The sequence below is a fragment of the Argentina silus genome (genome assembly GCF_951799395.1).
Source record: "Argentina silus genome assembly, chromosome: 4".
Taxonomy (NCBI): Eukaryota; Metazoa; Chordata; class Actinopteri; order Argentiniformes; family Argentinidae; genus Argentina; species Argentina silus.
In genome coordinates this window covers 26,292,987-26,319,368 of record NC_139658.1, presented here as the reverse complement: position 1 = coordinate 26,319,368, position 26,382 = coordinate 26,292,987, and the positions used below count along the sequence as shown (strand labels likewise).

General features: G+C 51.1%; 1 protein-coding gene across 1 annotated transcript in view; it reads left to right on the top strand.

Moving 5' to 3' along the window:
- The window catches only part of phc2b (polyhomeotic homolog 2b), a gene marked incomplete at its 3' end in the record, with an annotated part of 27,700 nt that continues 1,318 nt past the window's right edge, over positions 1–26,382 (top strand). Inside the window, 19 exon segments of the mRNA XM_083668574.1 lie at positions 1–271; positions 9,139–9,436; positions 10,464–10,589; positions 12,068–12,139; positions 12,225–12,386; positions 12,573–12,617; positions 13,143–13,244; positions 15,583–16,036; positions 17,241–17,491; positions 17,534–17,632; positions 17,818–17,892; positions 17,980–18,067; positions 22,681–22,892; positions 25,258–25,378; positions 25,679–25,799; positions 26,024–26,124; positions 26,127–26,143; positions 26,243–26,277; positions 26,279–26,380. Coding sequence (XP_083524700.1) covers positions 9,203–9,436; positions 10,464–10,589; positions 12,068–12,139; positions 12,225–12,386; positions 12,573–12,617; positions 13,143–13,244; positions 15,583–16,036; positions 17,241–17,491; positions 17,534–17,632; positions 17,818–17,892; positions 17,980–18,067; positions 22,681–22,892; positions 25,258–25,378; positions 25,679–25,799; positions 26,024–26,124; positions 26,127–26,143; positions 26,243–26,277; positions 26,279–26,380 — 2,417 coding nt within the window. The 5' untranslated portion in view covers positions 1–271; positions 9,139–9,202.

The window sequence follows — 26,382 nt, the reverse complement described above, 5'->3', positions numbered from 1 at the left end:
GTAGTACCGACCTGACAGGCGCGTGGAACCGGAGACGAGGGGGGCGTGGTAAAGAGCCACGCTGTCTGTCCATTGGCTGAACACGTGTCACATGATCTGTTTTAACGCTAACGCGTCGCGCCCCTGCTTCCGCCGCTCGCGCTGCTCCGTTCCGAGACGGACGGATCAAACGAGACCGACAAATGGAGGAGCGAGGACAACCGGAAGGATAACCGGAAGGCAGCGGGAGAGAGAGAGAGACCGGACAGACACGTACACGGCCGACAGGAAGGTATGACGACAACCTTTTATTCCGGTCCCGAACCGGGCCGTCCGGTCTCGCTCCTCGAGCTAACCGGATTGGTCGGAGCGTGCGCATGCTACCGGAGGGGAGCTCGAGCAGACAACAACAGTCTTCCGTGTCTGACAGATGGAGAAGAACTGTCCCGCGCATGTCGAGAGAGAGAGAGAGAGAGAGAGAGAGAGAGAGAGAGAGAGCGAGAGAGCGAGAGAGAGCGAGAGAGAGCGAGAGAGAGCGAGAGAGAGCGAGAGAGAGAGAGAGAGCGAGAGAGAGAGAGAGAGAGAGAGAGATCAGCCTAAGACGCCTATGCATGAGTTGTAAATTCGAGAACCCAGACAAAGTTCCCTGGGTTCTTATGGAGCGGGGGTGTTGTGGAAGTGGGTTGAAGAGGGGGGGGGGGGGGGGTGCCTTTTGAGAGATTTGGACTGTGTCCCTGGGGGCGTGACCCCTAGGGTGCTGGGGGGAGGGGTTAGTCTGTCGAGATGAAGTGCCTGTGGCTCTCTGTGACCTAAATGCAACCAGAACCATTCACATGGATGTAATGACTTCCATAGAACTTTAGTGTAGGAGAGTCTAGTTTAGAGTGTTGGACCTTCAGTCTGTGACCCCCGCCTTCATTAGACTACAGCAGCCCAACACCTAATGATGCCTGAGGCCGATTCCACAGTTTAGAAACATAAAGCAGCCTTCAGTCTGCTGAGGCAGAGGCTGATTGGAGGCGAGGTTAATTACAGTGGCAGTCTGAGGTTGTGCTGGAGCAGGGAGACAGGGAGGTCGTATGGGATGGAGCGTTTCCCCCTGGGACAAGGTCACCCTGCTCTGGGACAGTAACACTCTATGATCTCACTGTACCTGAGGTGGCTTCGTCATCTGAGGACAAGTCTGAATGGCTCGAGTGACATATCAGCTGCTGTATCGCTGCTCTGTGATTGGATAATCATGTTGAGCAGTTTATGTTATATCACACACAAGCACTACAATAACACACCATATAGTGTAAATATACTGTAAATATGCTGTATACCTTAAACTAACATCTGACCTGATGGTTGCCATACAACTACTACTATACTACTACTATACTACTACACTACAACTATACTACTACTACACTACACTACACTACAACTATACTACTACTACACTACAACTATACTACTACTACTACTATTACACTACTACTACTACTACTATACTACTACTACTACACTACACTACAACTATACTACTACTACTACTATACTACTATTATACTACTACTACTACTATACTACTACTACACTACAACTATACTCTACTACTACTACACTACTATTACACTACTACTACTACTACTAAACTACTTCTACTACTACTGCTACTACTATACTACTACTACTATACTACCACTACTATTCTACTACTATACTACTACTCCTATACTACTACTATACTACTATACTACTACTCCTATACTACTACTACTACTACTACTATACTACTACTCCTATACTACTACTACTACTACTACTACTACTACTACTACTCCTATACTACTACTACTACTACTACTAATACTACTACTACTACTACTACTATACTACTATACTACTACTACTGCTGCTCAGACATATCTGACCTATTTCTCCCTGTTGTTGTTCAGTGTTCCTCTGAAGGCGGTGGAGCCCTGGAGACGTAGTCACAGCGTAGCGTCTGGCAGGAGCGGAGCAGGCTGCTGGGTTAGGGTTAGGGTTAGGCCTCTGGTCTCAGGCTGCTGGGTTAGGGTTAGGCCCCTGGTCTCAGGATGCTGGGTTAGGGTTAGGGTTAGGCCTCTGGTCTCAGGCTGCTGGGTTAGGCCCCTGGTCTCAGGCTGCTGGGTTAGGGTTAGGTCTCTGGTCTCAGGCTGCTGGGTTAGGGTTAGGCCTCTGGTCTCAGGCTGCTGGGTTAGGGTTAGGCCTCTGGTCTCAGGCTGCTGGGTTAGGGTTAGGCCTCTGGTCTCAGGCTGCTGGGTTAGGGTTAGGGTTAGGCCTCTGGTCTCAGGCTGCTGGGTTAGGGTTAGGCCTCTGGTCTCAGGCTGCTGGGTTAGGGTTAGGTCTCTGGTCTCAGGCTGCTGGGTTAGGGTTAGGCCTCTGGTCTCAGGCTGCTGGGTTAGGGTTAGGGTTAGGTCTCTGGTCTCAGGCTGCTGGGTTAGGGTTAGGTCTCTGGTCTCAGGCTGCTGGGTTAGGGTTAGGCCTCTGGTCTCAGGCTGCTGGGTTAGGTCTCTGGTCTCAGGCTGCTGGGTTAGGGTTAGGGTTAGGTCTCTGGTCTCAGGCTATACCCGTGGGTTTGATGGAGGTATTTCTAGAGCAGTCAGAGCAGTGTTCCACCGAGGCGAGTCAGGGCTTTATTACTGCTGTTAGGGTTAGGGGCACGGTGGAGCCACAGGGGTTTAGCAGCTAGCAGCGTAGTACTGGTCTGGGTCGGGTCCCCTGAGGTTAGCCTGCTGAGGTGGGCTGAACAGTCAGGCTCTTCACCAGCTGAACAGTCAAGCAGTTGTCCAGCATGTGTCAGTGTGTTTCAGGGGCATGCTACAGACGCAGTGGAAACTATTCTAAACTAATGTGATGAACTCCTTTCCACATACGACTGAATTCCCAGCAGTGGAACACAATTCCCCTCCTTCCTCAGTGTCACATGGCAGAGGAGCAGACAGCTTCAGAGGACAGAGGGAGGGAGGCAGGCAGGGAGGGAGGCCGGGAGGCAGGCAGGCAGGCAGGCAGGGAGGGAGGGAGGCAGGCAGGCAGGGAGGGAAGCAGGGAGGGAGGGAGGCCGGGAGGCAGGCAGGCAGGGAGGGAAGCAGGCAGGGAGGGAAGCAGGCAGGGAGGGAAGCAGGCCTGCTCTGCCAACATTTGTTCCGATTTGGAGGTATTTCTTTAAGCTGTATCTAAGATACAGATCCAAAAATAAGTTCATGCCAAAGCCGCCCCGCAGTGCAAAACAATCTGAGCCTCTAAATATAGAACCCTAAATAACCCTAACCTTTTGTTCCTGACTGGAGCCCCATAAGAGCCTTTCACAAATGCATTTGGAATTGATAAATGGTCATATTGAGCTGAAGGTGTGGTTTGTTTGTACTGGAGCCCAGGCAGATTGCCTGTCACCCCCCCCCCCACCCACCCACCTGGACGCTTGTATCAACTGAAGCTGAGCAGACTGTCAACCATTCCAACGTACCCATTGCAACCCAGACCAGTCCAGACCAGTCCAGACCATTCCAAACCAGTCCAGATCACTCCAGACCAGTCCAGATCACTCCAGACCAGTCCAGAACCTCTCCTGCCTCCACCTCCCCAGACTCATCTAGATGCTAATGAGATGATTAGAATCAGTAACGTTGTCGCCTGCCTGGCCCTGATCAATACCTGCTGTTCATACAGCCAGACCTGTGCTTATGGTTGGTGCTGGGTCTATGGTGTTTATGGTTCTATGGTGTTTATGGGTCTATGGTGTTTATGGTTCTATGGTGTTTATGGTGATGGGTCTATGGTGTTTATGGGTCTATGGTGTTTATGGTTCTATGGTGTTTATGGTGATGGTTTTATCTCTGTATGGAAGACGCTTCATTCCACACAATTGAGCGTGCTGGGAGGGGGGAGGGGTACAAGAGGGGGGAGGGGAGGGGAGGGGAGATGGTAAAATCATTATTGTCATCTTCATTAGGGAGGATCCTGCTGTCCAATCGGCTTGCAGCAATGCAGGGGGATTCCATAGGCACCCGTTGGCTGTCGCTAGGATACCAGATAATCAGGAGGAGGGCAGGGCCTGGCTGGTGGGTTGGTGTCGGGACGGGAGAGAGGATCCTCCACTCACACTCTCTCTCTCACTCACACACACACGCACACACTCTCTCACTGTCTGTCTCACACACACACACACACACACACACACAGGCAGACAGACAAAGAGGAGCAGCCTCCTGCAGGAGCAGCGTCCCGGGGGATGGGGCATCTCACAGCCCACTGGGGGAGCCGGAGGAGGTAGGAGCAGCAGGGGGCTTTGTCTCCTCCTCATCCCCCTCTCCCCCTCTCTCTCTCTCTCCCCCTCTCTCTCTCTCTCTCTCTCCTCCACATCATCCCCCTCTCTCCCTCTCTCTCTCCTCCACATCATCCCCCTCTCTCCCTCTCTCTCTCCTCCACATCATCCCCCTCTCTTCCTCTCTCTCTCCTCCACATCATCCCTCTCTCTCCCTCTCTCTCTCCTCCACATCATCCCCCTCTCTCCCTCTCTCTCTCCTCCACATCATCCCCCTCTCTCTCCCTCTCTTTCTCTCTCTCTCTCTCTCTCTCTCTCTCGTCCTCTTCTCCAGGAGCGCTTGGTGCTTCTCACAAAGACGTTAACGGACTGGATGCTGTTTAACTATTGATCAGTTTGTGGCTGATGTGTTGTGGGGTGGAGGGGGGCTGATGTGTTGTGGGGGTGGGGGGGGGCTGATGTGTTGGGGTGGTGGTGGGGGGGGGGCTGATGTGTTGTGCTGTGTGGGGTGGTGGGGGGGGTTGGGGGTGGTGTATGTGTGTGTGTGTGGGGGGGGTTGGGGGGCTGCTGTGTTTGTGTGTGTGTGTGTGTGTGGGGGGGGGGGGGGGTTGGGGGGCTGGTGTGGGGGCTCTGTGAAGATGTCATCCTCCAGGCGATGCTAATCCTCACATCAGACACACCGTTGTTGTGATACTCCATTGTGTCTGCCTGGATGTAGAGACTAGGCAAGGCTAGGCTAGGCTATGTTTACATTATTCCTAGAGCAGCTGTGTGCTCCTACCAACCCGGGCTGGTGGGGGTGTTTGGGGGCTGGTGGGGGTGTTTGGGGGCTGGTGGGGGTGTTGGTGTTGGGGGCTCTAGGACTGATGGAAGAGTGAGTTGTGGTGGAGAGACATGGACAGCAGGACAGTCAGAGGGGGATCCTGCCTGCAGAGACCCAGGCTGGAGAGGAGGAGGAGAGGAGGAGGAGAGGAGGAGGAGGAGGAGGAGGAGAGGAGGAGGTAAAATGACCTCTGAGTCAAGATATATTCCTACAACTCCCAAGATGCCTCTCTCCCTCCCACGCCACGTCCTTCTGTTGAGCAGAGCTAGAGCACAGGGTCAGAGAAGAGCAGGGTCAGAGTAGAGCAGGTCAGAGTAGAGCAGGGTCAGAGTAGAGCAGGGTCAGAGTAGAGCAGGTCAGAGTAGAGCGGGTCAGAGTAGAGCAGGGTCAGAGTAGAGCAGGTCAGAGTAGAGCAGGTCAGAGTAGAGCGGGTCAGAGTAGAGCAGGGTCAGAGTAGAGCGGGTCAGAGTAGAGCAGGTCAGAGTAGAGCAGGGTCAGAGTAGAGCAGGGTCAGAGTAGAGCGGGTCAGAGTAGAGCAGGTCAGAGTAGAGCAGGGTCAGAGTAGAGCGGGTCAGAGTAGAGCGGGTCAGAGTAGAGCGGGTCAGAGTAGAGCAGGGTCAGAGTAGAGCAGGACAGAGTAGAGCAGGACAGAGTAGAGCAGGTCAGCAGGTCAGAGTAGAGCAGGTCAGAGTAGAGCAGAGTCAGAGTAGAGCAGGTCAGAGTAGAGCAGGGTCAGAGTAGAGCAGGTCAGAGTAGAGCAGGACAGAGTAGAGCAGGTCAGAGTAGAGCAGGTCAGAGTAGAGCAGGTCAGAGTAGAGCAGGTCAGAGTAGAGCAGGGTCAGAGTAGAGCAGGACAGAGTAGAGCAGGGTCAGAGTAGAGCAGGTCAGAGTAGAGCAGGACAGAGTAGAGCAGGTCAGCAGGTCAGAGTAGAGCAGGTCAGAGTAGAGCAGGTCAGAGTAGAGCAGGTCAGAGTAGAGCAGGTCAGCAGGTCAGAGTAGAGCAGGTCAGAGTAGAGCAGAGTCAGAGTAGAGCAGGTCAGAGTAGAGCAGGTCAGCAGGTCAGAGTAGAGCAGGTCAGAGTAGAGCAGAGTCAGAGTAGAGCAGGTCAGCAGGTCAGAGTAGAGCAGGTCAGCAGCTTTTTTAGGAGGTAAACACAGACCTCACGTCTCGATAGCTAAGATGCAGCTGCAGGTCAAATGCTGATAGTTTGAGACGGAGCATTATGGATTGACCAGAAATACACATGAACATGTTTAACCCGAAATTCCCCTTCAATCCTCCTCCAGCGGCAGACTCGGCTGTTCTCTACTGATCCCTGATCTTCTGGAGTTCAGAGGAAATAGCTTAGCAATTGCAACATGGCGCCATGGCTCCTTATTTAATTACTTCCATCACACCCTCCCCCAACCACTCACACACACGTAACATCCACAATCCAAACACTCAACACCCATCCACCCTCTCTCTCTCTCTCTCTCTCTCCCCCCCCCTCTCTCCTTCCCTCCGTAGATCATCTATCTGACTCACTAGTCTACATAACAACACTAGTCTACATAACAACAACACTAGTCTACATAACAACAACACTAGTCTACATAACAACACTAGTCTACATAACAACAACACTAGTCTACATAACAACAATAGTCTACATAACAACACTAGTCTACATAACAACACTAGTCTACATAACAACAATAGTCTACATAACAACACTAGTCTACATAACAACAACACTAGTTCCACTAGGTTCCATGACAATGCAGCATCCAATACAAATAATACAAATAATACAAATACGCAGTAGTGCAATGAAATAAGGACAAGACAATAAGTGACATAGTACAGATGAGTGAGATGGTTGGACAGTGACGATTGTTGGGGACACAAGACAATAGACATGACACAATTGCAGTATAAATAGTAAAAAGTAAAAAAAAGTAAAGTGGGTCAGTGGAATGTCATTATTATTGCACTGTGCCGTTGGTGTAAGAGGTGTTGTTAAAGTGACAGTGTGCTGGTAAAGTCCATTCTGTGGGTGTGATGGTAGAGTCCATTCTGTGGGTGTGCTGGTAAAGTCCATTCTGTGGGTGTGATGGTGGTAAAGTCATGGGTTCGGGGTAGGCTTGTTCATGAGCCTGATGGCCTGGGGGAAGTAGCTGTTGGAGAGCCTCTGAGTTCTGGCCCTGAGGCTCCGGAGGAGGCTCCGTCTTTTGGACGGCAACAGTTCAAACAGGCTGTGATTGGGGTGGCTGGCGTCTCTGATGATCCTCCGGGCTTTGCTGACACATCGTTTGTTGTATATGTCCTGGATGGAGGGAAACTCACATCCACTGATGCGCTCAGCTGTCTGCACCACCTTCTGCAGCGCCTTGTGGTTGAGGGCGGTGCAGTTGCCATGCCAGGCAGTGATGCATCCCGTCAGGATGCTCTCGGTAGTGCCCCTGTAGAAGGTCCGCAGCACCTTGGGCTCCATGCCAACCTTCCTCAGCAGCCTGAGGTGAAAGAGGCGCTGCTGAGCCTTTTTCACCACCTGATTGGTGTGCTCGTCCCAGGTGAGGTCATCGGAGATATGGACGCCAAGGTACTTAAAGCTGTTGACCCTCTCTACTGCGGACCCGTTGATGGTGATAGGGTCCTGTTCCCGGCCTTTCTTCCTGAAGTCCACCACCAGCTCCTTGGTCTTGTCGGTGTTGAGAGAGAGGTTGTTCTCCTGGCTGTACTGGGCCAGGCGGTCGACCTCTCTCCTGTAGGCCGTCTCATCGCCGTCTGTGATCAGGCCAATCACTGTGGTGTCATCAGCAAATTTGATCACAGAGTTGGAGCCATAAGTGGCCACGCAGTCGTGGGTGTACAGGGAGTAGAGGAGGGGACTCAGGACACAGCCCTGGGGGGCTCCTGTGTTGAGGGTCAGGGGGGTGGAGGTCTTCGAGCCCATTTTCACCACCTGTCGTCGCCAGTCGTCGGCGCCAGTCGTTTAGGCATGCTACCTTGTTCTTCTTCAGCACTGGGACAATGGTGGATGACTTGAAGCAGGAGGGGACTATTCCTGTGGAGAGGGAGAGGTTGAATATGTCCGTGAACACACCAGCCTGTTGCGCTGTGCACACTCTCATCACCCGGCCTGGGATGCCGTCTGGTCCAGCCGCTTTGCAGATGTTGACGCGCCCAAACTGCCTGAGCACGTGTAATCTGAGCAGGTGTAATCTGAGCAGGTGTAATCTGAGCAGGTGTAATCTGAGCAGGTGTAATTTGAGCAGGTGTAATCTGAGCAGGTGTAATTTGAGCAGGTGTAATCTGAGCAGGTGTAATCTGAGCAGGTGTAATCTGAGCAGGTGTAATTTGAGCAGGTGTAATCTGAGCAGGTGTAATTTGAGCAGGTGTTTAAATAAACAGGCCTCTCAGAAATGAGTATGAATCATAAGAAATCAATAAGAAAACATAGAACAGTGAATCACATCATTGACAAGGTGAGCACTCTCACCCCTCCCCAACACGGCCTCGCCATCTGATTGGTCCAACACGGCATCGCCATCTGATTGGTCCAACACGGCCTCGCCATCTGATTGGTCCAACACGGCTTCGCCATCTGATTGGTCCAACACGGCCTCGCCATCTGATTGGTCCAACACGGCATCGCCATGTGATTGGACGGGAGCCAGACTTTGTTTTTCTGCTCGGAGTGTCACAGTTGCGCTGTTGCATGTCAGACATGTGTTGTGTTATTGTGGTCAGGTGACAGAATGTATGGTGTGTTACTGTGGTCAGGTGACAGGATGTACGGTGTGTTACTGTGGTCAGGTGACAGGATGAAGGCGACTCTATCCTGATCATATTATCCAGACTACATCATCATTATTCCATTCCTTATTCCATTCCATGCATTACACTGAGCCCGTCCTCCAATTTCTACCTCCCCCAGCCTCCCCTGGTGTTCTACCTCCCCCAGCCTCCCCTGGTGTTCTACCTCCCCTAGCCTCCCCTGAAGGCTGGGTTATCTCACCCTGACACCTGATCATGTGTGACGTCGCTGTTCCTCCCTCAGGTTCAGGAGAGCCGATCAGAAGGGCAGTCGGGGATCAAAGGTCAAGCGAGGAGAGGACGCCACCATGGAGAGCGACCAGGCGCCTCCTGCCTCCACTGGGGGCAGCACTGGGACCACCCCCTCCACTACGCCCTCCACCACCCCCAGCACCAGTACCACCACTACCACCACGACCACCACCAGTAGCAGCACCACCAGCACCAGTACAGCCAGTAGCAGCAGCGGTGGTGGCCCAGGGAGGCAGGCCCTGCCTCAGATCTCTGTCTACAGTGGCCTCCCTGACCGACAGACAGTCCAGGTAAACCACCACTGCCTCTACCGGGGGAGGCTGGGGGAGACCGGGGGAGGCTGGGGGAGGTAGACATCGGAGGACAGGCTCATTGTAATGCATGGAATGGAATGAGGAAAGGTGTCAAACCCGTGTGATTTCTGCCTCCACCAGCCTCCCCCGGTGTTCACAACACACACACACACATGTTTTTTTCACATCTTTTGCCCTTTCCTTTGGTAGTTGCATCAAAAATACCTTCAACTGAATGTCTGCTGATTGTTACTACGCTACCGCCACCTGGTGGAGGCGTTAGGCCACGCAGGCTCTGTAGCACGGACAGCGGGGGGGGGTGAGCTTGGCCTGGTCCAGTCAGTTTCCCCCGACGCTGACAGATGTTTTTATAAATAATTAGGATAAAACGAAACAATGAAGTTGAGTAATTAGAAACGTGTTGAAACAGCAGAGATCTGAGTGGCTTTGTGTCCCTGTGGGCCTGACGCCTCTGATGTCACAACACCATCTACCAATGAACTTGCAGACAGATGGAGCAGATCAAGGTTGCTATAGTCCCTATATATACCCTCCACCCTGGGGACCCTCCACCCTGGGGACCCTCCACCCTGGGATCCTCCACTCTGGGGACCCTACACTCTGGGGACCCTCCACCATGGGGAACCTCCACCCTGGAACCCTCCACCAACACACACACACACACACACACACACACACACACACACACACACACACACACACACACACACACACACATCTCACACACACACACACACACACACACACACACAGATACACATACACATACTCTCACAGTTAAGAGCCGAGTGGTATCAGAGTCAGTTTCAGGTGGTTCTACTGTTCTGGACCACGCCGGTGCTGAGGGGGTGGGGCGGAGGGGTGTCTTCCTCTCTGATCTGTCACCATGGTGACCAGGGCTCAGCGTCACCTTAAGTAGCACTTAGTTACCCCCGACAACCCAGCTGCACAGCCACAACAGAGTGACACTTGTAAAATCTACGGGTATCCCCCCCCCCCCCAGGTGATCCAGCAGGCCCTGCATCGCCAGCCCGGCACCGCAGCCCAGTACCTGCAGCAGATGTACGCAGCTCAGCAACAACACCTGATGCTGCAGACAGCTGCCCTGCAACAACAACACCTCAACCTGGTACACACACACACACACACACACACACACACACACACACACACATATACAGTACCTTTGGAAAGTATTCGGACCCCTTCACTTTTTCCACATGTTGTGTTATAGACTCAATTTAAAATGGATTAAATTAAAAGAATTTGCCATCTATCCACACACAATACCCCAGAATGACAAAGCAAAAACAGGTTTTTAGAAATTTTAGTAAATGTAAATACAGAAATACCTCATGTACAGAAGTATTCAGACCCTTTACTATGACACTTAAAATGAGCTAAAATGCAAAATTGTCATCAACAAATCACTCAATAAGTTGAATTGAGTCCATCTTAATGCAAGGATCATAGTTAATGTCATTTTGGAATTAATATCTTTGGTTTTATAGGGTCTCTGATTTGCATAGGAATCAATGACGTACTGTGTAGATTAGGATGTCACTACCAACTCGTGATCCTGACAAACTCCCCAGTCCCTGCCGGTGACAAACATACCCAGAACTTGATGAAGCACCACTGTTCTTCACACCAGAGATGGTGCGGAAACTGCATTGCATGTGCTGGATTTGCTCCAAACTTAATGCTTTTGTAGTAAAACCAAATAAACACATTTCCAGCCACTTTCTTTGCTGTATCACTTGAACTCATTGTTGCAAACAATTATGGATATGAGAGATTATTTTCCATTAAGGGATTATTTTTGGCCACTTGGTTATAGATCAATTTTGTAGAGTGACTGAGATGATGTTGTCCCATCGACTGTGCTTTTTCCTCTCTGCCATTCAACTTTGTAGATTTTTGTAAGTCTCCCCAGGCCTCAGGGTCACATTCCTGAGCAGTTTTGTTCCTCTCCATCTGCTCAGTTTCTAATGACAACCTGATCCACACAGTGTGGAATTGATTCCTATGCAAATCAGAGACCGTATAAAAACAAAGATCAAAGATATTAATTCCAAAATGACATGAACTATGATCCTTGCATTAAGATGGACTCATTTCAACTTATTGAGTGATTTCTTGATGACATTTTAGCTCATTTTAAGAGTGTCATAGCAAAGGGTCTGAATACTTCTGTACATGAGGTATTTCTGGATTTCAATTTTAATAAATTACAGACATTTCTAAAAACCTGTTTTTGCTTTGTCATTCTGGGGTATTGTGTGTGGATTGATGGTAAATTATTTTAATTTAATCCATTTAAAATTGAGTCTATAACACAACAATGTGGAAAAAGTGAAGGGGTCCGAAGGCCCTGTACATGCACACACCACCACACACACACATACACATACACACACACACTGCACACACACACGCACGCACCACACACACCACACACACCACACACACACACACACCCCATACACACATACACCCCACACACCCCACACACACACACACACCCACCCCATACACATGCAAACACACACACACACACACCAGTTAACCCTGTCTCCTCTGCTCTGCTCCCCCTGCTGATCACAGGCCAGCATCGCAGCAGGAAGACAGACCTCCTCCCAGAATGGAACCTCCTCCCAGACCTCCTCCCAGACCACCGTGAGACACACACACACACACACACACACACACACACACACACACACACACACAGATTCTCACCAGTCCTCCCTCCTGTCCCCAGATTAATCTGACCTCCTCTCCAGCCGCCGCCCATCTGATCAGCCGCGCCCAGAGCGTTAGCTCCGCCCCCGGCGCCATCTCCCAGCAGGCTGTGCTGCTGGGAAGCCCGTCTAGCCCCGCCCTCACCGCCAGCCAGGCACAGATGTACCTGAGAGCCCAGATGGTACCAACACACACACACACACACACACACACACACACACACACACACACACACACACACACTCACACTCTCAAACACACACACACTCTCACACACAAACTCTCTCACACACACACACACACACACAGACACATCGTACATACACGGGGACTGAAGGGACAGTCTATAATGTGTGTGTTGTTTCAGGCTCAGCAGAGTAGCTTAGTCCATGTTGCTAGGAGGCTAGTGTGTGTGTGTGTGTGTGTGTGTGTGTGTGTGGTCTATGTTGCTAGGAGGCTAGTGTGTGTGTGTGTGTAGTCCATGTTGCTAGTGTGTGAGTGTGTGTGTGTAGTCCATGTTGCTAAGAGGCTAGTGTGTGTTGTGTGTGTGTGTGTGTGTGTGAAGTCCATGTTACTATGAGGCTAGTGTGTGTGTGTGTGTGTGTGTGTGTGTGTGTGTGTGTTTGTCTGTGTAGTCTATGTTGCTAGGAGGCGTGTGTGTGTGTGTGTGTGTGTGTGTGTGTGTGTGTGAAGTCCATGTTACTATGAGGCTAGTGTGTGTGTATGTGTGTGTGTGTAGTCTATGTTGCTAGGAGGCGTGTGTGTGTGTGTGTGTGTGTGTAGTCCATGTTTCTAGGAGGCTAGTGTGTGTGTGTGTGTGTGTAGACCATGTTGCTAGGAGGCTAGTGTGTGTGTGTGTGTGTGTGTGTGGTCCATGTTTCTAGGAGGCTTGTGTGTGTGTGTGTGTGTGTGTGTGTGTGTGTAGTCATGTTGCTAGGTTGTTGTTTTGTCCCCGCAGCTCATCTTCACGCCCACCGCCACTGTGGCTGCCGTCCAATCAGAGACCTCCTCACAGGCTCAACACTCCGCCTCCTCACAGGTACTGAAACACACACACACATATTTTTACGACCAAGCTTGGTTGTCACAACAAAAGGGGAGTCCACACATGATCAGGGTTATTAACACACACACACACACACACACACACACACATCTAGTTATTAACCTAAAGCAGTGGTTCCAGTCATGTCCCCCCTGGCGGTTAGTTTGGAGCCTAATTGATATTCTCTGAACATGATCCTTCCATGTTAGACATGATCCTTCCATGTTAGACATGATCCTTCCATGTTAGACATGATCCCTTCCATATTAGACATGATCCCTTCCATATTAGACATTGTAATCATATTATTCTGTTGGATCGGGTGCATGCATTTATTTTTGGTACTGAGACTGCAGTCGGCTGTTGAACAGGACTGTTGAAGGTAAATCACACATTTATTTTGCGTACCCCCTAGATGGACCCACGTACCCCCGGGGGTCACATACCCCACTTTGACAATAGTGGAACTAAAGGATAAACAATAGGAAAATGTAAGGTGGAGTGTGTAGAATCAGGAGTGTGTAGAATCAGGAGTGTGTGTTGTGGATGGATGGATGGATGGATGGATGGAGTGTGTGTTGTAGATGGATGGATGGGTGGATGGAGTGTGTGTTGTAGATGGATGGAAGGATGGATGGAGTGTGTGTTGTAGATGGATGGAAGGATGGATGGAGTGTGTGTTGTAGATGGATGGAAGGATGGATGGAGTGTGTGTTGTAGATGGATGGATGGATGGATGGATGGAGTGTGTGTTGTAGATGGATGGAAGGATGGATGGAGTGTGTGTTGTAGATGGATGGAAGGATGGATGGAGTGTGTGTTGTAGATGGATGGATGGGTGGATGGAGTGTGTGTTGTAGATGGATGGATGGGTGGATGGAGTGTGTGTTGTAGATGGATGGATGGAGTGTGTGTTGTAGATGGATGGATGGGTGGATGGAGTGTGTGTTGTAGATGGATGGAAGGATGGATGGAGTGTGTGTTGTAGATGGATGGATGGAAGGATGGATGGAGTGTGTGTTGTAGATGGATGGATGGGTGGATGGAGTGTGTGTTGTAGATGGATGGAAGGATGGATGGAGTGTGTGTTGTAGATGGATGGATGGGTGGATGGAGTGTGTGTTGTAGATGGATGGATGGGTGGATGGAGTGTGTGTTGTAGATGGATGGATGGAAGGATGGATGGAGTGTGTGTTGTAGATGGATGGATGGGTGGATGGAGTGTGTGTTGTAGATGGATGGATGGGTGGATGGAGTGTGTGTTGTAGATGGATGGATGGAAGGATGGATGGAGTGTGTGTTGTAGATGGATGGATGGGTGGATGGAGTGTGTGTTGTGGGATGTTGGATGACGTGAACAAAACAAAGAGGAACAAAACCAGAAGCCAACCTGACCCCGCCCACTCTGGCCACGCCCACCCTGACCCCGCCCACTCCGACCCCGCCCACTCTGGCTCCCTGAACCAGATTGGCTGCCAACAGGGAAACCAGCTGACAGAGAGAGAGAGAGGGTCATCACAGTGTACACATACACACACATACATATACACACACACCCACACACACACACACATATAAACACACACACATATACAGTACATATACACACACACACACACACACACACATATACATATAAACACACACACACATATACACACACACACAAAGCATCATCATTTATTAATTTCTGGTGAATAAAGTCACCCTGGCGCGGTGGAATGTTGATGATCTGGCGACTTTATTCACCCTCGGCACTGAAGGAGTTAAACACCTATTAACTCTCTGTTCATTCCACATCTTACATCTACACCAGGGGAGGCGGGGGGAGGTAGAAATCGGAGGTTGGGCTCATTGTAATACATGGAATGGAATGAGGAATGGTATCAACGTGTGGTTGATACCATTCCATGCATTACAATGAGCCCAACCTCCGATTTCTACCTCCACCAGCCTCCCCTGACCTACACAGTTCCTGTGTTCTACATACATACATGCTTCCATATTATCTAATGCAGTGGTTGTAGTACCTGGTCATTGCACTAGGGGGCATCACATGATAACAAACCACACAGGAAACCAGCGATGTCTGAGACTCAGAACAAGGAACAGTTGAACAGGAGAAGATGTTCCTCAGGTTATTGTTGAAGTAGTCAGAGGACACAAGCCTCATCTGTCCTATCAGTCTGGTCTGAGACTGACCCTTGACCCCCTCCCACCACTCATGTCACATGTCCCCCCCTTACAGGTCCAGAACCTGGCTATGACCTCTGACCTCTCTGTCTTCTCAGGCCTCTCCTACCCTGACCACCTGACCTCTCTGTCTTCTCAGGTCCAGAACCTGGCTCTCCGCAGCCAGCAGGGGGCGACGTTGTCCTCCTCTCAGACCCTCCAGGCCCTGAGCCTGAAGCAGACCCCTGTCCCCATCCAGCCCTCGGCCCACCACCGCAGCCCCAGCCAGGGGAACCAGGGGAGTCCTAGCCAGGGGAACCAGGGGAACCAGGGGAGTCCTAGCCAGGGGAACCAGGGGAGCCAAGGGAACCAGGGGAACCCCAGCCAGGGCAGCCAAGGAGGCCCCAGCCAGGGGAACCAGGGGAGCCCCAGCCAGGGGAACCAGGGGAGCCCCAGCCAGGGGAACCAGGGCCTGGGGGGGAAGGGAGGCTCCCCAGACGGACCCTTGGAGGGGGGGAGGAAGGGGGAGGGGGCCGTGGTGACAGAGGTGCGGGCCCTGAACATGAGCCGGAGTGCCATCGCTGCTATGGGGGGCCAACCCTACATCACCCCAGGTGTGTATGTACTGTACACACACACACACACACACACACACACACACACTGAGAAAGCTGGCGTGGGACTGGGAGAAATCCCCTCCTGTCTGTCAGCACACCAAGGCTCTGCTAATACACACTGAGTTAACTACCTAACTAACTAGTATGTTGTTGTTCTAGCTAACTAACTAGTATGTTGTTGTTCTAGCTAACTAACTAGTATGTTATTCTAAACTAGTAAGTTATCCTAGTCTAGTATGTTGTTATGTTAGTGTCTGTCCAGAGCGATTGTGTTATTTATGTATTTTTACTCCCACAGAAACGTGTTGCTCAGTTTTCTCAAAGACCATCTCATCCTGTAAACCGTAGCTAACTCTTGTCTGTGGTTAACTATAGTCTGTGGTTAACTCTTGTCTGTGGTTAACTCTTGTCTGTGGTTAACTATAGTCTGTGGTTAACTCTAGTCTGTGGTTAACTCTTGTCTGTGGTTAACTATAGTCTGTGGTTAACTCTAGTCTGTGGTTAACTCTTGTCTGTGGTTAACTATAGTCTGTGGTTAACTCTAGTCTGTGGTTAACTCTTGTCTGTGGTTAACTATAGTCTGTGGTTAACTCTAGTCTGTGGTTAACTCTTGTCTGTGGTTAACTATAGTCTGTGGTTAACTCTAGTCTGTGGTTAGATAGTTATTCTATCGTTACTACATATATAGTTTAAATAAAGATAGTTACTCTATTGTTACTAAATACAGAACCAGTCAAAAGTTTGGACACACCTTGCCAAGAGTGTGCAAAGCTGTCATCAAAGCAAAAGGTGGCTACTTTGAAGAATCTAAAATCTAAACCATATTTTGGTTTGTTTAACACTTTTTTGTTTACTACATAATTCCATATGTGTTCTTTCATAGTTTTGATGTCTTCAGTATTAATCTACAATGTAGAAAATAATACAAATAAAGAAAAACCATTGAATGAGAAGGTGTGTCCAAACTTTTGACTGGTACTGTACATAGTTATTCTATCGTTACTAAATATGTAGTTTAATAAAGATAGAGTAACTATCATTACTACATATCTAGTTTAATTAGTCTTGTAATGTTTACATGGTGGTGCCACCAAGTTCACAGCGTGACGCAGAAACACTCTTCCTCGTTTGAGGAGAACCCTGAATGCTGCTTTATTCATTTGTGCAGAATTGCATTGAGTAACCTTCTGTGTTGTTTCAGCGTACAACCACGTCCAGCCCCACCCCCTGGTCCAGCAGAAGCAGCACCAGAACCAGACATCCCAGAGAGGCCAGGGACAGCTCCTCCAGACGGCCTCCATCCTGCCCCACCTCCACAACCCCTCCCTCCCCAGCCCCAGCCCCAGCCCTAGCCCCAGCCCTGTGCTGCCCAAGCCTGCCTCCCACCACCCCCCCAGCACACCCAGCCAGCAGGCCACCATCTTCCACTCCACCATCAGCCACCACGCCCACCCCCACCCCCACCTCCACCTTCACGCCCACCCCTACCCCCACCCCCACCCCCACGCCCTCCACTCCGTCCTGGGTCAGGCCAAGGCCCAGCCAGTGCAGCTGACAGCCATAAACCTCCAGATCCAGCCCACGGTGTCTCAGGTGAGCCCTAGCAGGCAGCCTGGTCCTGGGGGAGGACGCTCCAGTCTGTCTGTCCTCTCTGGTGCTTGGTTTCATTTTCTCTTTCTCTCTGAATACATCGGGTTCAATTACTCTCTTTTCCCCTCTCTCTCTCTCCCTTTACCTCTACCTCTTTCCCTCTCCCTCCCTCCCTCCCTCCCTCTCAGGCATCTAAACTGGTGCAGGACAGTAAAGACAAGCCCACCTCGTTGGTGGTGAGAGAGACCTGTCGTCCCCCCGCCGTGCAGCAGCCCCCTCCTCCTCCTCCTCCCCCCACCCCCGACCCTGCCCCTGCCCCCACCCCCACCCCCGACGCCACCCCCGCCCCCACCCCCACCCCGCCCCCCCCGGCCCCAAGGCCAACACAGCAGCCCCCGGCAGGCCCAGTCCCTGTCACACCCATCACCCAACCACAAGGTAACAGGACCTTTAATCAACGTTCACCCCTATTAACCAGCTGGGTTAAGTACACAAGGTGAGGCTGGTGTAGGTAGAAATTGGAGGACGGGCTCATAGTAATACATGGGACAGAATGAGGAACAGTGTCACGTATCCCAGACGTGTTTGATACCATTCCTAATTCCATCCCATGCTTTACAATGAGCCCGTCCTCTGATTTCTACCTCCACCAGCCTCTCCTGAGTGGTGGAGGCTGAGTGATTCTGTCCACTGACTCAGTCATGTACTGTTATGACACTGATGGGGGGGGTAGTTTTGTCTCCAACACAAAATGGAAAATGTGTGTTTTACTATGTGTTGTTTTACAGTGATCATATTAGGATGGTGCATGGCCATGTTTCTGCTCAAAGTAAATCTGTAAATCCACACAGCTGGTTGATGGTGGCGGTGTGAACGGGACCGTAGTCACGGTGTTCTGGTGCCTCGGAGGTCCAGAACAAACCGACACGTCTTTAATGTCTAGAAATAGACGACCAGATGGTACCGTGTTCACGGGCCGCTGAGTGGTTGAACATGACCCAAAACGGCTTGTGAAGGCGTTGGTGTGTTCCACTGTCACATGGTCTGGACGTGGTTCTACGGTTTGTTTAGAGACAATCATAGTTTGAGTAGCAAATATATGAGTTTAATAATGTTTAATGCAGTCAAATACACTCACCGGCCACTTTAGTAGGTACAGCTGTTCAACTGCTCGGTAACGCAAATATCTAAATCAGCCAATCACATGGCAGCAACTCAATGCATTTAGGCATGTAGACCTGGTCAAGACGACCTGCTGAAGTTCAAACCGAGCATCAGAATGGGGAAGAAAGGTGATTTAAGTTACTTTGACCGTGGCATGGTTGTTGGTGCCAGACGGGCTGGTCTGAGTATTTCAGAAACTGCTGATCTACTGGGATTTTCACGCACAACCATCTCTAGGGTTTACAGAGAACGGTCCGAAAAAGAGAAAATATCCAGTGAGCGGCAGTTCTCTGGGCGAAAATGCCTTGTTGATGCCAGAGGTCAGAGGAGAATGGCCAGACTGGTTCGAGATGATAGAAAGGCAACAGTAACTCAAATAACCACTCGTTACAACCAAGGTATGCAGAAGACCATCTCTGAACGCACAACACGTCGAACCTTGAAGCAGATGGGCTACAAAAGGGGGTCCAACCCAGTACTAGCAAGGTGTACCTAATAAAGTGGCCGGTGAGTGTATATGAGTTTAATGACTTTTGGTGGTCCTAATCGGAGCCCTGACTCTGAGTTTCTCTGTTTACGGGAGTCTCAGATGTACCAGTCACCGGGAGAGAAACGGTTTCGTTTTCGTGTTGGTCTGTCTGTAGTGAGTCTGTCGGTAGTGAGTCTGTCGGTAGTGAGTCTGTCGGTAGTGAGGTACGGTAGTGAGGTATGGTAGTGAGGTATGGTAGTGAGTCTGTCGGTAGTGAGGTACGGTAGTGAGGTACGGTAGTGAGGTATGGTAGTGAGTCTGTCGGTAGTGAGGTATGGTAGTGAGGTATGGTAGTGAGGTACGGTAGTGAGGTATGGTAGTGAGTCTGTCGGTAGTGAGGTATGGTAGTGAGGTACGGTAGTGAGTCTGTCGGTAGTGAGGTACGGTAGTGAGGTACGGTAGTGAGGTATGGTAGTGAAGTACGGTAGTGAGTCTGTCGGTAGTGAGGTACGGTAGTGAGGTACGGTAGTGAGTCTGTCGGTAGTGAGGTATGGTAGTGAGTCTGTCAGTAGTGAGGTACGGTAGTGAGGTACGGTAGTGAGGTACGGTAGTGAGTCTGTCGGTAGTGAGGTACGGTAGTGAGGTACGGTAGTGAGGTACGGTAGTGAGGTATGGTAGTGAGGTACGGTAGTGAGGTATGGTAGTGAGGTACGGTAGTGAGGTACGGTAGTGAGTCTGTCGGTAGTGAGTCTGTCGGTAGTGAGGTATGGTAGTGAGGTACGGTAGTGAGGTACGGTAGTGAGGTACGGTAGTGAGTCTGTCGGTAGTGAGGTACGGTAGTGAGTCTGTCGGTAGTGAGGTACGGTAGTGAGGTATGGTAGTGAAGTACGGTAGTGAGTCTGTCGGTAGTGAGGTACGGTAGTGAGGTACGGTAGTGAGTCTGTCGGTAGTGAGGTACGGTAGTGAGTCTGTCAGTAGTGAGGTACGGTAGTGAGGTACGGTAGTGAGGTATGGTAGTGAGTCTGTCGGTAGTGAGGTACGGTAGTGAGGTATGGTAGTGAGGTAAGGTAGTGAGGTACGGTAGTGAGGTACGGTAGTGAGGTATGGTAGTGAGGTACGGTAGTGAGTCTGTCGGTAGTGAGGTACGGTAGTGAGGTACGGTAGTGAGTCTGTCGGTAGTGAGGTACGGTAGTGAGTCTGTCAGTAGTGAGGTACGGTAGTGAGGTACGGTAGTGAGGTATGGTAGTGAGTCTGTCGGTAGTGAGGTACGGTAGTGAGGTATGGTAGTGAGGTAAGGTAGTGAGGTACGGTAGTGAGGTACGGTAGTGAGGTATGGTAGTGAGGTACGGTAGTGAGTCTGTCGGTAGTGAGGTACGGTAGTGAGGTACGGTAGTGAGGTACGGTAGTGAGTCTGTCGGTAGTGAGGTATGGTAGTGAGGTACGGTAGTGAGGTACGGTAGTGAGGTATGGTAGTGAGTCTGTCGGTAGTGAGGTATGGTAGTGAGGTACGGTAGTGAGGTACGGTAGTGAGTCTGTCGGTAGTGAGGTATGGTAGTGAGGTACGGTAGTGAGTCTGTCGGTAGTGAGGTATGGTAGTGAGGTACGGTAGTGAGTCTGTCGGTAGTGAGGTATGGTAGTGAGGTATGGTAGTGAGGTATGGTAGTGAGGTACGGTAGTGAGTCTGTCGGTAGTGAGGTATGGTAGTGAGGTACGGTAGTGAGGTACGGTAGTGAGGTATGGTAGTGAGGTACGGTAGTGAGTCTGTCGGTAGTGAGGTATGGTAGTGAGGTACGGTAGTGAGGTATGGTAGTGAGGTACGGTAGTGAGGTACGGTAGTGAGTCTGTCGGTAGTGAGGTATGGTAGTGAGGTATGGTAGTGAGGTATGGTAGTGAGGTACGGTAGTGAGTCTGTCGGTAGTGAGGTACGGTAGTGAGGTACGGTAGTGAGGTATGGTAGTGAGGTATGGTAGTGAGGTACGGTAGTGAGGTACGGTAGTGAGTCTGTCGGTAGTGAGGTACGGTAGTGAGGTACGGTAGTGAGTCTGTCGGTAGTGAGTCTGTCGGTAGTGAGGTATGGTAGTGAGGTACGGTAGTGAGGTACGGTAGTGAGGTACGGTAGTGAGTCTGTCGGTAGTGAGGTATGGTAGTGAGGTATGGTAGTGAGGTATGGTAGTGAGGTACGGTAGTGAGTCTGTCGGTAGTGAGGTACGGTAGTGAGGTACGGTAGTGAGGTATGGTAGTGAGGTACGGTAGTGAGGTACGGTAGTGAGTCTGTCGGTAGTGAGTCTGTCGGTAGTGAGGTACGGTAGTGAGGTACTATGGTGAAGTAGGAGGCTTCATGTGGCGGTCCAGAAGCCCCCCACGGTGCCGTCCTCCCGGCTGCTCTGGACCGCCGGTCAGATTAGCGCTGCTCTGACAACAAACCTGCGGTTGAACTCTGGCTTTCAAACAGCGGCAGACGACTTGGTGTGCGCTTGAGACACGGTGAAGGTGTGTGTGTGTGTGCGTGTGTGTGTGTGAGACACGGTGAAGGTGTGTGTGTGAGACACGGTGAAGGTGTGTGTGTGTGTGTGTGTGTGTGTGTGTGTGTGTGTGTGTGTGTGTGTGTGTGAGACACGGTGAAGGTGTGTGTGTGTGTGTGTGTGTGTGTGTGTGTGTGAGACACGGTGAAGGTGTGTGTGTGTGTGTGTGTGTGTGTGTGAGAGACATGGTGAAGGTGTGTGTGTGTGTGTGTGTGTGTGTGAGACACGGTGAAGGTGTGTGTGTGTGTGTGTGAGACACGGTGAAAGTGTGTGTGTGTGTGTGTGTGAGACATGGTGAAGGTGTGTGTGTGTGTGTGTGTGTGTGTGTGTGTGTGTGTGTGTGAGACATGGTGAAGGTGTGTGTGTGTGTGTGTGTGTGTGTGTGTGTGTGTGTGTGTGTGTGTGTGTGTGTGTGTGTGTGTGACATGGTGAAGGTGTGAACTTAAATGATCCACGTCATGCAGGGTCAGATGATGACCAACAGATAACCAGTCAGTACCAGGGGAGGCTGCTGGAGGTAGAAACTGGAGGACAGGCTCATTGTATTTGATACCTCATTCCATTCCATGCATTACAATGAGCCTGTCCTCCAATTTCTACCTCCAGCAGCCTCCCCTGATCAGGGAGTAGCCTCATGATTAAAACATGACATCAGCAGGGAACACACCACAACACTGCTGTAATCAATCTACAGTGATGAGGGGGGGGGGGGGAGGGGGGGAGGGAGGGAGAGCTGTGTTCAGACAGAGAGCTGTGTTCAGACAGAGAGCCGTGTTCAGACAGAGAGCCGTGTTCAGACAGAGAGCCGTGTTCAGACAGAGAGCCGTGTTCAGACAGAGAGCCGTGTTCAGAGCCGTTGGTTAATTTAAGAGGTTGTTTCATTGTTTGATTGACAGGAGAAGCGTCGACTAAGAGGCCGGTGAGTGGCGCTCCTGTACCTGCCCTGACCCCGCCTCCAGCCATGACCTCAGGAAGTGAGAAGGCGTCTCCCACGGTGACGGGCAGCGCCCCCCAGAACGGAGGGCCCCCCCAGGCCATCGTCAAGCCCCAGGTCCTCACCCACGTCATCGAGGGGTTCGTCATCCAGGAGGGGGCGGAACCCTTCCCTGTATGTTGGTCACATGGTTTATTTATTTAAGGAGAGTCAGGTTGAGATGAGGTCTCCAGTGGTCTCTGGCCCAGAAGGCAGCACGCAGGTCCGAGCCCACCCACCCCAGCCTGGATGGCTGGTTCTGGATCCATGCAGGTCCGAGCCCACCCACCCCAGCCTGGATGGCTGGTTCTGGATCCATGCAGGTCCGAGCCCACCCACCCCAGCCTGGATGGCTGGTTCTGGATCCATGCAGGGCTCCGGGGGACGCCTTCTCAGATTACTGATATCTCATCACCTTACTTTATCAACGTTACTTCTTACTTTTGTTTGACAGAAGTCATTTTTAGCACACGTTCACAGGAAACAATAGTCATCAAATCAGGAATAATGACCAGAGAAGACCAGAGGTGACCAGAGAAGACCAGAGAAGACCAGAGGTGACCAGAGAAGACCAGAGAAGACCAGAGAAGACCAGAGATGACCAGAGATGACCAGAGAAGACCAGAGAAGACCAGAGAAGACCAGAGAAGACCAGAGATGATGAATCCAGCAGCATTTGTTCATCTGATGACAGAATTCCATGTTGAATGTGACGTGTTACAGTGATCTGCTGTTCAGGATTGTGACAGTTTGATCCTCCACTAAACCTTGTTGAACTCACTTATACAGCTGCTTGAGACAAAGTTAGCTGATTCATTCAGAAAAACATGTATTTATATATTTATTTATTTATTTATATATTTATATTTATATAGTTATTTATTTATTTATTTATTTATTTATATATTTATATATTTATATTTATATAGTTATTTTGCTCTGGAAAAACCCAACGACACATTTTGGAATGTGAGGCTGACGCACATCATTGGTACGTTCTGGGAGGAATATGTGGCGACAGATATTTGAGTGAAAGGTTGATATCAGCGCTCAGCCTCCCCTGTCCTCCGATGTCTACCTCCCCCAGCCTCCCCTGTCCTCCGATGTCTACCTCCACCAGCCTCCTGTGACAGTGTGGTTGAGTCAGACTAATGTTTGACCTGATCATGCTGTGGTCAAACTGGTCATGCTGTGGTTAGAATACATGCTGTGGTCATGGTCATGATGTGGTCATGCTGTGGTCATGTTGTGGTCATCACAGTGCTGCTGTTGGATATTAGAGCAGCAGGCAGAACAACAGTTTGATATAAATATCTAATATACAGGATACTAATATACCCCCTCCATATCAGACCCTTAACCCAACCCTAACCCAACCATAACCCAACCTTAACCCAACCTTAACCCAACCCTAACCTTAACACAACCCTAACCCAACCTTAACCCGACCCTAACCCAACCTTAACCCAACCATAACCTTAACACAACCCTAACCCAACCCTAACCTTAACACAACCCTAACCCAACCTTAACCCAACCTTAACCCGACCCTAACCCAACCTTAACCCAACCTTAACCTTAACACAACCCTAACCCAACCCTAACCTTCACCCAACCTTAACCCAACCCTAACCCAACCCCAACCTTAACCCAACCTTAACCTAACCTTCACCCAACCTTAACCCAACCCTAACCCAACCCTAACCTTAACCCAACCCTAACCTTAAACCAACCCTAACCTAACCCTAATCTTCACCCAACCCTAACCTTAACCCTAACCCAACCCTAACCATAACCCAACCTTAACCTAACCTTCACCCAATCCTAACCTTAACCCAACCCTAACCTTAACCCAACCCCAATCTTCACCCTCACCTTAACTGTTTTCAGTCTCAGCTCCAGTGGGGTAAGGACAGAGCTCTTGTTAGAGTGACATCACAGTTGTGCCTCTAGGTGGCTGTTCTGCTCCTCAGCCTTCGTCTGCCCCCTACTGGACATTCACTGAACGTCTGATACATGGAGCTGGAGTCTCACTGTGATGTTGTTGTCCTCAGGTGGAGCGTCTGCCTCTGCTGTTCTACCTCCCCCAGCCTCCCCTGGTGTTCTACCTCCCCCAGCCTCCCCTGGTGTTCTACCCCCCTCCAGCCTCCCCTGGTGTTCTACCCCCCTCCAGCCTCCCCTGGTGTTCTACCTCCCCCAGCCTCCCCTGGTGTTCTACCTCCCCCAGCCTCCCCTGGTGTTCTACCTCCCCCAGCCTCCCCTGGTGTTCTAACCCCCTCCAGCCTCCCCTGGTGTTCTACCCCCCTCCAGCCTCCCCTGGTGTTCTACCTCCCCCAGCCTCCCCTGGTGTTCTACCTCCCCCAGCCTCCCCTGGTGTTCTACCCCCCTCCAGCCTCCCCTGGTGTTCTACCTCCCCCAGCCTCCCCTGGTGTTCTACCTCCCCCAGCCTCCCCTGGTGTTCTACCTCCGCCAGGTGTTAGTAACGTGTTGTTGTCCTCAGGTGGAGCGTCTGCCTCTGCTGAGCCCCCAGAAGGATGGACACGCCTCCTCTGACGCTGAGAAGACCCCCGGCAGCCAGCCAAGCAACTCTGACTCTGACACAGAGGAGCTGACCCCCCAGGGTAGGGGGGTGGGGGGGGGGGGGGGTGGGGGGGGGGGGGGGGGGGGCGGCTGACCCCCCAGGGTAGGGGGGGGGGGGGGTATTCCAGTAAATGACTCTCAATGTACCTTACCTGCCAGCTTAGTAAATCTTGCTTAGCAACCGCTCAGATTAACTTCTGCTGCCGGGACGTCGGTCTCAAAGGTGTTTGTGCAGACTTCCATAGGCCATGTGATCCTCCAGGGTCCTCCAATGTGTGTGTTTAAAAGCCTCTCCTAGTTACCATGGAGATGATGAGGGATGTTTCTGTTTCTCTCCACAGAGCTGAAGGACCAGGAGGAGGGCGACGCCCCCAAGCTGAAGTGTGAGTTCTGCGGCTGGGTTGACCACGCCTACAAGTTCAAGGGTTCCAAACGTTTCTGCTCCGTGGTCTGTGCCAAGAGGTAGGTCACATGACCACCACATCTCGAATAAAAACACCTTGGTTATGACTCTGTACCAGGGGACTAGTCAGGCCCCTCAGGCCCCAGATCCTGTTAGAGTGGTGTACTGTGTGTGTGTGTGTGTGTGTGTGTGTGTATGTGTGTGTGTGTGTGTGTGTGTGTGTGTGTGTGTGTACACTATGGGGAATGGTATCCTTGACAACCATGTCCTCGTTGTGGAACAGGTACAATGTCGGATGCACCAAGCGGATTGGCCTGTTCCGTCCAGAGAGGAGTAAACCGTCCAATGGCTGGCGGAGGAGGTCACATGGCAGCGAGCGCCCCGGGCGGAGCCTAAGAAGCAGGTAAGACCACAGAGTTAGAAACCTAGAGGGGGCGCTGCTGTCTGGTTTGGATGACTCTATGCTGTGTTCCTGACTGACTGACTGGTTTTTGTGTTTCAGAAGCTGTCTCCTCCAGCCCAGCAGGCATCCCCCCCCCCCCTCCCAGCCCAGCCAGGGGGGGTCCAGCCCCTGCTCTGACATGTCCAGCTACGAGGAGCCCCCCTCCCCCCTGTCAGCCACCAGCTCCGGCCCCCCAGCGC